This window comes from Phasianus colchicus, chromosome 4 (genome assembly GCF_987193195.1).
Source record: "Phasianus colchicus chromosome 4, bPhaCol1.hap1.1, whole genome shotgun sequence".
Classification (NCBI taxonomy): Eukaryota; Metazoa; Chordata; class Aves; order Galliformes; family Phasianidae; genus Phasianus; species Phasianus colchicus.
In genome coordinates this window covers 15355803-15366971 of record NC_143439.1, presented here as the reverse complement: position 1 = coordinate 15366971, position 11169 = coordinate 15355803, and the positions used below count along the sequence as shown (strand labels likewise).

General features: G+C 39.8%; 1 protein-coding gene across 6 annotated transcripts; it reads left to right on the top strand.

The window, feature by feature from the left end:
- The first annotated feature begins 334 nt into the window (after nt 1–334).
- Nucleotides 335–10860, top strand: MFAP3L (microfibril associated protein 3 like). Of its 6 annotated transcripts, none has more exons than XM_090138729.1 (4): nt 346–1087; nt 1275–1346; nt 6093–6495; nt 9382–10859. In XM_090138729.1, exons 3-4 carry the CDS (start codon nt 6213–6215, stop codon nt 10239–10241), a joined length of 1143 nt encoding a protein of 380 aa, XP_089994855.1. In that variant the 5' UTR covers nt 346–1087; nt 1275–1346; nt 6093–6212; the 3' UTR covers nt 10242–10859. The 6 variants fall into 6 exon arrangements, with proteins under 6 accessions (XP_031444638.1, XP_089994855.1, XP_089994853.1 ...); XM_090138727.1 differs by having other exon boundaries at nt 1176–1346; XM_090138730.1 differs by having other exon boundaries at nt 968–1066.
- The last annotated feature ends 309 nt before the right edge of the window (nt 10861–11169 follow it).

Sequence of the window (11169 nt, the reverse complement as noted above, 5' to 3'; positions counted from 1 at the left end):
TGACTGTGAAACGAGGGGTATGTCTCTCTGTTAGGAGAGGGCTTATAGAAGTCTGGTAAAGACACGATCACACTTCAGAGTTGAATGTCTGATTGCAAATCCATACGTTCCATCTGAAAATCTGCAGGTGATGTGTTTATATTGACTGAAAATGGAGTCACGAACATAAGTTGTTGATTTTTTTTCAGCAGTCTTGAAACCCATTCTCAAACTCCTGTATCAAAACACAATGCTAGGTGCATATTTATTGCTGTTCACAGGACTGTGTTTAGCCAATATGTTAAAAATGCATACAATTATTTGCCATCACTTGAGTCAGCACTGCATACTGCCCCATTCTGGGCCTTGACTGAGCTCTCAGTTTAAACTTTCTACACAGATAGCCATAATTTCTGTTGTAGCAGCTTGTGTCCTGTGAGAGGAGCCTTGGTCTGGGTCCCCATACCCTCACGTCGTGTGCCTGAAGGCAGCAAGTGTGACGCCAAGTGGCATTGCCAGTACGGCCAGGGCAGCATCACAAAGCCTTGACAAGAAGTTTCTGAAAGCTTCCCAGGCAGCTGCACGCAGCCAAAGAGACTGAAACACACCTAGTTGGGAGTTGCTGCCCAGCTGAAAGCTGCAGTCTAGATGGGCAGAAGGAAGCTCTTCAACCACGCTGCCAGCGTGTCATCTGTTTGACATAGTAGCCAGGGAAGTGGAAGACAGTGAAGTTAGGAAGGATTGAAATCCTCCCAGAAAGAATGAAAAGCAGCTTTTTCAGAACCATGCTGCAGTATTTTATTGACGAGCAAATGACTAGAGATACAAATCCGGAAGTTGCTGCAAGATGTGAATTGTATTTCTCTTCATTTGCTACCTGGACCCTAATAGCTTAATCATTTCATTAGGTAGTTTTCACTCTCCTAGGAACTGGCAATGAACTTTCCAGTTTGTGTGTCATTATGATGAAACAGTGTTCCTTCATTTGCATTCCTGTTCCAGTGACACCTGTTAACTTTTACTGTTGCCCACTTTGAAAAGGCATTGCCCATGGCAACTAAGAGATGGATTGGCCTGAAGAGGAAATGTAATAAGTAGTTAAAAAAAAGTAATTAGCATTAATTTTGTTCTGTAGCATCATCTTTGATTGTTATTTATAAAGCTAAAATCATTTCATTTTCTTGGTCACTTAAAAGCTAAGCAAGACGGCATTGAGATGTTAAAGTTGTAGGACTATAATTCCTGCATTTGAACTGACTTCTTGTGCTTCACTTCTCAATTGAATAACTTCACAGTTAATAGGATTACACCATTATTCCAAGTACAAGAACAGGCAAGTCTCACAGGAGCAAGCAAGCCAGGAAAAGGTATGCATCACTGACTTCTCTTCTTTTTGCTGTCATTGTGTCATTCTGCACAAATGCAGTGCTTATAAATGTAGCACCTCACTCACAGCACTTTTTCTTGGCAGCAGTAATACTGGGAAGCAAAGTCATCTGGGATGTGAAAAAGTAAACGGTCAGTCAGAACATTTCTCTGAGTCATTTGTGTTTCCAGCCAGTCTGAGCTGAAAGTGTCTTCTATTAAGACCATCAGTGGTTTTGGACAGAGAAGTTCTAATCTCAGTTTTGGTCCATTTCACAGTCAGGACTAATACCATCAGCCTGCGGCTGTGCTTGCTCTCAAGCCTATTCCAGGGAACTTCTCCAGATAAAAAGGCAGAGATAGCACCACAGAGACAGCTGTCCTGTCACTTAAAAGCCTGTTGCAGTTCCCTCACATAGCTCATCTCGTGCTGTTTTTCTTGGAAGTTAATCCTATGAGCAGCACTGTTACTTTCAGATTTTCATTTTATACCATGTGGAAAGAAAGAAACAAAATAATTTTATGTAAGGACTCCCAGCAACCATCTTGCAGTAGTGAATGTTGCTACAGATACACTATGCCAGGGGAAGATATCTTTGTGTTAGATGATGGTGGAGAATTTGGACATTCCTCTTATATCATCTTAGAGGTAGGCTGTCCCTAATTAGCTTTGGGTGGAAGAAGTAGTTCAGGGTAGCTAGGGATGTTGCTTTTCCTTTTCATGCACCATAGTTTAAAAAAATTTAAAAAAAATTAAAAAAAGAAGGAAAAATAAGTGTATGTAACTGTATTAAACTTACTATAAACTTTTAGTTTTTCAGATAGCTCATGACAATAAAAAGAATGCATCCATTCTTTCCATGTCCAGAAACGTAACTTTATATTAACTCCCATTCTGTGGCAAAAGTGCTCCCAGAGATTGAGTTTGTTCATTCAAAGCAATACCCTATATTATAATGTCTCCCTTCACAAGCATCCTGTATTACTCTCAGTCTTAAGGAGTTCTTGCAGGAGTCTTTGTTTTAGTCTAAGCAATCTAGCTGTTCTCTGACTAAGAGTGAAATTAAAAGGTTATGAATTTGGCAGCCTTCATAGTTTTCATTATGGGCCACAGCTCACTAAAACCTGTCATGGCCAAGAACCAGAGAGATTAGCACTGTGCCCACTTCTCCCACACCCTGGATTCTCATGTGTCTTTGGTAGAAGCGGGCTGACATCACTACCAGTCCTGTTTCAATACTCTTAACTTGCCTTTTAGTTGTGTAATTGAATCATAACCCATTGCATCATTTATGTTTAAGAAAGCAGCTGACTCCCAGAGTTGCTTTCCTTAACCATCCTCAGCTGCTACTGCGTGTAAGGCAAAAGCAGGACGGAAACCTCTCAGGACATCTCCCTTTGCACCACAGTCAGCTGTCAGCACATTTTCCACTGTTTCCAATTCTCCTTCCTGCTTTCCAAACCTGACTACAACGTTTTTGGTCCTGCACAGCAGCTTAGCAGAGGGTCCAGGATGGATAGCTACCTAAATGGCTACCCTTTAACTTTCTCTTGTTAGGTGGAGCTGAGAAAACCTTTCATTTCTTCCATATTTTTTTTTGTTATCCACTAACAGTGCGTAGGATGCACACCAAAGAAAAGATTTCCTATTCTTCGTTGCCTAGGAACATTTGTCTAAACTAGCATCTTAAAACACTGTTCTTCAGAGAGATTTCTCCCTAACTCTTCAGATAAAACCAGAGGACCATCAATAGCCCTTCCCTGGATGGCACATGAAAGAAGCAACCACCACTCCCAAACATTCTGTGTTAAGATTCCTGCCTGGTTATTGCTTATAGCAGCCATCAAACTAAATTTATTTCAAGATATGCACAGATATGCACCTGTGAAGGTATTAAGTGCTTTCATAGTACTCTGCATTCCAGGAACATACATGAGAAAGTACATTCCCAAGAGTAAAGCAAGTAGGTATTAATCTCTCACAGTAGATGTCAATTATTTCATCTCTGTCTCTTAATTTTTACTGCATCTATATATGATTCACTTGTGTTGTGCCAGAAGGAGGGAGCAGCTGTTATTTTCAGACCCTTTGACCACGTTAACCAGTCAAATTTGTTACCACTACACAAAGGTGCAGTTTGTGCTTAACACACAGCACATTGAAGCAAAGGTAAACACACAAAATCCTCACACCATTACTGCCACCACACACTTTCTAAAACATCCATCCATAGCAGCCCAACACAGTAGGGACTCACTGGGCCACCAACCAAACTGAGCTTCCCAATAGATTGAGGGTCCTTACATGTTTTCTGTTCACCTGCTGGGTGATGTTTCATTTCTGTCTAGGATTCAAATTATTTTCTGTACCAAACAACAGCTTGGATTGCTAGGGATTTTTCTGCCATCAGAAAATATGCTCAAATACAACAAAAACAGGCTGCAGTCAGTAATTAGCAATAAAAGCTTGAGCAGTTTATATTGTTCCTTTGCCCTTCCCATTGTCTTGTACCAGCCAGTCTTTGTTCCTCCTTCCCTTGCCAGAAAGTGTGACATGTCTTTTGGCTTTTTTCTATGGTGCAATGCAGATCTATAACACTGTACACAAGCATTTTATAGACTGAATCCGTGTAACCATAAAGAATGGCTGGCTCCAAGGTTAATGGAATAGTAGAAATTAGATGTAAATAGTTACTGAAGTGAATAAGCAGATTTGAAGGACTTTTTCCAAGGCAGAGATTTAGACACACTGTGCCTATCTGTAGAGAATGTCTAGAATTTAGACTCTTCACAGTTTGCACAGAGGGAAATGGATTTCTGAATGACTGTCCATATGGCTTTACAGGACAAATGAGATTTGAGTGTTAAATGTAAGGTTAAAAATTATTCTGCCTCATCAAGGCAGATATTTCCATGTTCAGGATTTAGGAAAACTGAGAGAAAATGGGGGCAGACTTGAAGCTCTGACAGACATTCATACCATTCATGCAGCTTCTCTGAAGAAAAAAAAAAACCAAAAACAAACATAGCTTTTTGTTTCCAGTAATGATCCATCCTACAGAATAGAGGAAACTAATTTGCTCTTTTAGTAACAGCTGTATCCATTTGTATGAAATCAGCTTCATTGCATTAGAATGAATAGGGAATGGAGAAGAAAACAGCCTAAGACAAATAGAACCAGTGAAAGACAGTAATGTTGTTTTCTTTTTGACTAAAGAAGACGCTTTTATTTTAGTTTTTCTTGTTTATATGTAACTTGTCTAACTTTGTCAGCAGTCATTTCTCCATGCTCAAGCAGATGAGGTACCACAACATCAAACGAATCTTCAGTATAATGTAAACAGTTTTGCAAGTGAAATGGTCACTTAGGGCAAGTTTGTTGGATACTAACTGTGACCTATGTTTAGATTTCAGATAGATTGCTCAAACTAATAATCACAGAATGGCCAAGGTTGGAAGGGACTTCAAGGATCATGAATCTCCAACCCCCCTGCCACATGCAGGGCCTCCAACCTCCACATTTAACAGCAGCCCAGGCTGCCCATCCAACCTGGCCTTGAACACCTCTAGGGATGCACGGGGCATCCACAGCCACTCTGGGCAGCTGTTCCAGCACCTCACCACTCTCATAGGAAAGAATTTCCTTCTGACATCCAACCTAGATCTCCCCTCCTTAGTAAGGTTCATTAAGTTTCAGTTATTTACCTTACAAAAACGTGAGTAAAAACCAACGTGGTTAGCTATTCTGATGTGATTTTAACATATTTTGTGGCCCTTAGACTGCGAGTGAAATTTTGAGAGGTGCTCATCTTGAGGCCAACATTGTGCCATCAGTCAGTAGCGAATTCCCATTGTGTTTTCAGGGAGCATAACAAGGCCAATAGAGAGCACATTTGTAACTCCCCCTCCTCTGTCTACAAACTGAAGTCATTGTTAAAGAAAGGGCTCATTGTAGATGATTAGTTGAAGAAAAATACTGTTGTGAGAGTGTGCAAAAACTGAACAAGCAAAATACTTAAGGCCACATAAGGAAGGGAAAAGTCCCAGCTTCATTTGTACCTCAAAGCAACCTTGCCTGTAAGCGAGTCACTAGCAAGTATTTTTCTTTCCAAATCTGCTCTAAAAATGACTTTATGAACTACTAAATACCCTCTTTTACATCTCTTTCATGTTACGTTTTATCTCAGAAAACTTGATGAAAAACAAAAAGTGAATGGTTTTAGATGTTCTGTTGTATGCTCTACTGTATTCAGCCAAAATTGTGAATGCTAAGGGCTCTAAAAGCAGCTCCAAAAACCCCTTCCTGGAGCCATTCTTCCTTCTGACACGTTCCACATTTCAAGTAAGACTGTGCGTGACAGAGCTGCAGCACTGAACTGTTAGTGACAGCTTTAATGTGCTGTACCTTTGTTTGCCTGTTGACTTTGCAGATGCAAAAAAAAAAAAAAAAAAGGAATTCTGTAGAACTTTTGGAATAAAATTGTAGCTGCTGCTGTAGCTAAATTGCTGCTAAGTGTCTAGGTGATAAAAGCTTTCTCCTACGCCTGGTGCTCTGAACAACAGGAAAACGTATGCATCCTTTTCCAGTAAGAAAAAGGACTGTGATAACATTAGCATTTAGACAAGACATTGAGCTGATGATTGTGAAATGCATTAATGGATGTGTCACTGTTTTAAAGGAGCACATCTAATGGATTGTTTATACAGGCCATCTCATTATACTTTTTTTTTTTTTTTTTTTTTTTTAGGATATTTAAAAAAAAAATAATTGCATGGATCAAAACAAGGCTCTCTTGTGAGCTCCTCACCTCAAGGGCCTACAGAACCAACTCCAGTTTCCAGCCAGCTGCGTATAGCACTGAAGGAAAATGAACATACTGAACAGCCACCACTCCATGTGCTTTCTGCCTACCATACGCCTTGTCATCTTACTAGCAGCTCTGACAACTGCTGAGGATGTGACTAATAGCACTTTCAACCGCACTGGCACAAACACAGGATCTGTGCCTGTGGTCATCTCCCACATCGACCACATCATAGTCAAGGAGGGGTGTAGTGCCTTGATTGACTGCAATGTCCAAGGTAGTCCTAGTCCACATTACAGATGGTACAATTCCAACGGCCGCCTGCTCCAAGAGGAAGAGAATAAAGGTAAGATTTTAGTATTCTCAGCAATGTAGTCTGTCCTGAGACACTTCTGATTTCAGCAGGTTAACTAAAAGTCTTAATTTAATAACTGGATACTGGTATTTTCCTGTAGGAAGATATATGAATCATATCAGCTATGAATGTTGTGTACACACCTCAGAAGAAAACAATTTTTTGTAGTGTGTTATTTATAGCAAAACATAGCAAGAAGCTGAAATGCTTATGTTGTAGGCAGGCTTCTTTTCATTGGAAGACTTCAGGTTTGATCCTATTATTCATTCTCTCCTCTTTGTTCTTCTCTGACACCAAAGAAGACAGAAAAGCTGTTTTCCAACTCAAGGAAAGGTTCTCTTGGCATATGGGAAGAGTTCACTGGCACAGTTTCAAAGAAAATAACTCCCTGCTAGCCTTCCCCATCTCTATGTACAGTGACACATGTGAGAAACAGGAGATGCCCTGAATAACCAATGGAAGAGTTTATGTAGGGGCACATTATAGTTGGTGTTACAGCTGGAAAGATTATTGTGGTGAAAACGGGAAAAGAAACAAACAAGGAAGGAATGCTCACCTGTATCCAGAGATCTAGGTTCACAGGAAAGACTTCACAGAAGAGGGATCTCCAGAAAGAGATCCTTCCTAATGGCAGTCAGCCCTTAAATGGGGTTTACAGCCTTCACCTGTGCTCCCAGGGCTGACTCAGTCCTGTCCTCAGGTGATCAATCAGTGGTTCAGGCTGTGACTCAACAGTTCCCATACAGGGCAGCAGTTAGATGGACAAGCCAAGTTTGAGCCATTCTGGCTGCACTAAGACTGTTGTGTTTGCCAGAGACCTTCATTTCCCATGAGCTTGTTTTCCTTAGGAAAAAGGAAGGTCTGGTGGATAATCGTAGTTATACTTTTAGGGAACATTTAGTGGGAGCAGATGGAAGGTGTTTTGTTCATGTAATCCTTCTATACTGACTGCTTTGTTCAAACTCTTAATAATTCACAATAATTGCAGGACAGCTTGTCTAAATAAGCTGAACTGAGGGACAACTCTATGGAGTTATGGAATTATGGAAATGATTGACCCAACTGTAAGTGCTACAACAGCATATCTGTAACAACATACTACAGAATAGATTATATTTTACATTTCAATATTTTATCTTTTCTTTTTTTCTGTAGATCTAGAGAAAGAAGCTGCTTGACCTAGTCAAGCAGATATAATATGTGCATAGTCATAGGAACATACAGAGAGTTTTGCTGGGGCTTACCAACAGAAGTTTTCCTGTTTAGCTAGGCATCTAACTTTTGGTCTTAGTGTAGTTCACAGAGAGGTAGCTGCTAAGACAAGCATTCAGGTAGATAAGCAAAAACTTTGTCCAAATCAATGAAAATGCAAACGTGGCATAAGAAAATGTAACTTTATCTTTGACTTTCAACACTGCACTTCTTTAAGAATACGGTTCTTTTCATGTAAGAAATGTTGCCTACCACAAGATGCATAATGTGTGGTCAGGCTGAAAAAGGTGTTGAGCTGTTATAAAAAAAAAATAGCAATGATACCTTTTCTATTTATTGTTTTCACATGTGGCTTACATTGTCTGCCAGGGTCTTTGAATCACAGTTCATGCTGTTATCTCATTTGTAATAGCTGGAGCCAGAATACATCAGCAAGATGTCTTGTCATTTTACAGTGAATAAAGACCTACTTTGCCAACACTGCAATTCAAAGAAATACACAGCAGTCAGGACTGTACATCTTAACCTAGAACTGGAGAAGGAAGTGTTACAGATGTTGACACATCCACTGAAGACAGTTTTACTCAAAATTTCCCCATCTTTACCTGATTGGAGTGATTTCTTTTATGTGAAGTTCTGGTTTAGACTAAAGATTTTATTTATTCTGTGCATGTTTAATTAGGAAAAAAACCCCACAAAAATGATAAAAGCCCATTCCTGCTCTGTATTAAAGGTGTTTTTTTGGACTATTGAGTCTCAAAGTTGCCCAAAGATTCTTCCTGGAAAGAAATAAGGTAAGAAATAGAAGAATCTTTTGAACAACAACAGAAGAACTTTGATGAAAAAGATAAAATAAATGTAGATATAAGATGTGCACCAGCCCTTGCAATGTGAATTTATATCCACTGCATTGGGGTTTTGTGTTATTTTAGTCCTTTCATCACAGATTTGCTGCCTTTGGTCAGCTACTTCAACAGACTTAAATTGCAGCAAACTAAGTTAGATATAAGGAAAAACTACTTTCTGATAGTATGGATAGGTGAGCACCTGAAATCCCTTGCTGTGGAAGATAATAGAAACTCCATCATTGACTTCAACAGATGCCTATCAGGAATGGCTTAGGGTTGTGTTAAGGAGGTGGAAAATGGTTGAGTCTAATATCTCTGGAATTCTTATTTTTGTAGGTTTACGTTATCAGAATTGCATAAGTTACTGTAACAAAACACCAAAAATAACCCAATGAAAATGCAATCAAATGAACTGTCAGGGAACAAAACAAGGAGAGTTTAGTAGGTTTTTCTGTCTCGTAATCTTGTTGTTATTGTTCTTTGAGGACGTGGGGCATGTGTTTGGGATGCTCTCTGGGATAAGCTGCCATCCTTTTATCTGCCTATAAGATGTTCATAGATGTCATATGTATTGACTAATTTTTATGAGACTCTTTTAAGGCATGAAATTATAATATATTTGAAATCAGTGTCCACGATTTGATAACCTAGCTAGGATCTCAGGAGGAGAAACCCCTTTGTGATGGCAAATTCTTTGTTTTCTCATCAACGTTACTTCCCTTTTCCAAAATCTGAGGCCAGTTCAACAAAGCTGACGTTTAAACTGTACTGATCATGTGAACGAGATGCTTCTAAGTTATTGTGTTCTCCTTTCCAGCAGGAAAATGGTGGTTTCTTGACAATGGGCTCCTAAACATTACCAGCGTGTCTTTTGAAGACAGAGGTAAATACACGTGTGTTGCATCTAATATGTATGGCAGTGTTAACAATACTGTGACTCTGAGGGTTGTCTTTACTTCTGGAGATATGGGAATCTACTACATGATTGTCTGCCTTGTAGCTTTCACCATTGTTATGATATTGAACATTACGCGGTTGTGTATGATGAGCAGTCACCTGAAGAAAACAGAGAAAGCAATCAACGAATTCTTCAGAACAGAAGGAGCAGAGAAACTCCAGAAAGCCTTTGAGATTGCAAAACGTATCCCAATTATCACTTCAGCCAAAACGCTCGAGCTTGCCAAAGTAACACAGTTCAAGACCATGGAATTTGCTCGCTATATCGAAGAGCTTGCTCGGAGTGTGCCTTTGCCACCTCTCATCATGAACTGCAGGACTATAATGGAAGAAATTATGGAGGTTGTTGGTCTGGAGGAGCAAGGACAGAATTTTGTACGGCAGACAGCAGAAGGCCAGGAAACCACTGAAACAGATGAGCTCTATACGATCCCGAATGCTTTGAAGCGCAGTGACTCTCCCACAGCTGACTCTGATGCATCATCACTGCATGAGCCACCTCAACAGATTGCAATAAAAGTGTCGGTTCACCCATTGTCCAAAAAGGACTGCATGGATGGTCAGTCACAGGAAAGTGTGCAGTTGGACACCAAGGAAGAAGACCTTCCTCAAACACCAGCACTTCCAGCAGAGCCCTCTCCTGAGCCTTCTGCCGAACTGAGTTCTGATGACACAGCACTGGCAAATGACACATGTGTTATATATGAAAGCCATGTATGATAGTTATTCCTGAATCTATGCATAGCAGGAAAATCAGGTGGAGCTCTTTTAAAAATACATATTGTACTTGCCGCTAAGCCTTACTAGGAGACTATCATAGCAAAGCATGCGTGTGGATTATTGGCACTTTCTTCTCGGTTTGACTTTAATTTATCATGATGTATGGCAGAGTAATTGCTAATACATTAATACTGTTTGCTCTTTTGGATTAGGAGTATTTCCAAGAAACATTTACCTCAGCGTTTTCTAGGCTGGAGTCACCTGTAGTGGCCACCTGGAAGTCACTGATAGTATTTGATGCAGGACACTTGAACTTATTGAACACGAAACTGGTTTTCATTTTCCTCCTTCACAGTCATTATTTTCCATTATTTTGCAAATACTGGCTTGTGAATTTGAATGCCCAAGAGGCAACGCTCCAGTAGCCAAATAAAATCCTAATAGATTACTTTTACAAAGCCTGTTTGCTGAGCTGCATTGTGATTGAGAAGGCCATTAAAGAAAGTTAAAATGTTTCCATTTCATTTGAGACCAGCTTGCTTAGGCACAAGGGAAATAGTTTTCCCTTTTCCACGGAATGAAGATGCCAATGAGTGGGTGGGGTATTTTTTTTTTTTCTTGTCAAGAAACAACTTTAAGGTTTGTTTTTTTTTTAAAGATAGGAAAGCCCTTAAACATCTTATAAAAATTTGCAGTCAGAGCCCTGCAGGTTTTTTCTTGCATTTGTTTGTCTGTCTCTGACTTTGCCCAAAGTTTGTAAAGAAAACTGTTGCAAATATGCAGGATGTCTTGCTTTGTAGTAATTTGGCAGGAATGTGCAGTGTTACTAGAAGACATGCAGGTGCATTAACAATCCTGCAAACTCCACTAACTAAATGACCGCATTTAGTTGCTTAACATTTGTGCTCACCACTGTGGTAAGCACCTC

What these genes read in the sequence shown, in the direction of transcription:
- MFAP3L (XM_090138729.1), top strand. Translation starts at nt 6,213, where the DNA reads ATGAACATACTGAACAGCCACCACTCCATGTGCTTTCTGCCTACCATA. An exon ending in CCAAGAGGAAGAGAATAAAG is followed by an intron (nt 6,496 to 9,381) that starts GTAAGATTTTAG and finishes TCTCCTTTCCAG; the next exon opens with CAGGAAAATGGTGGTTTCTT.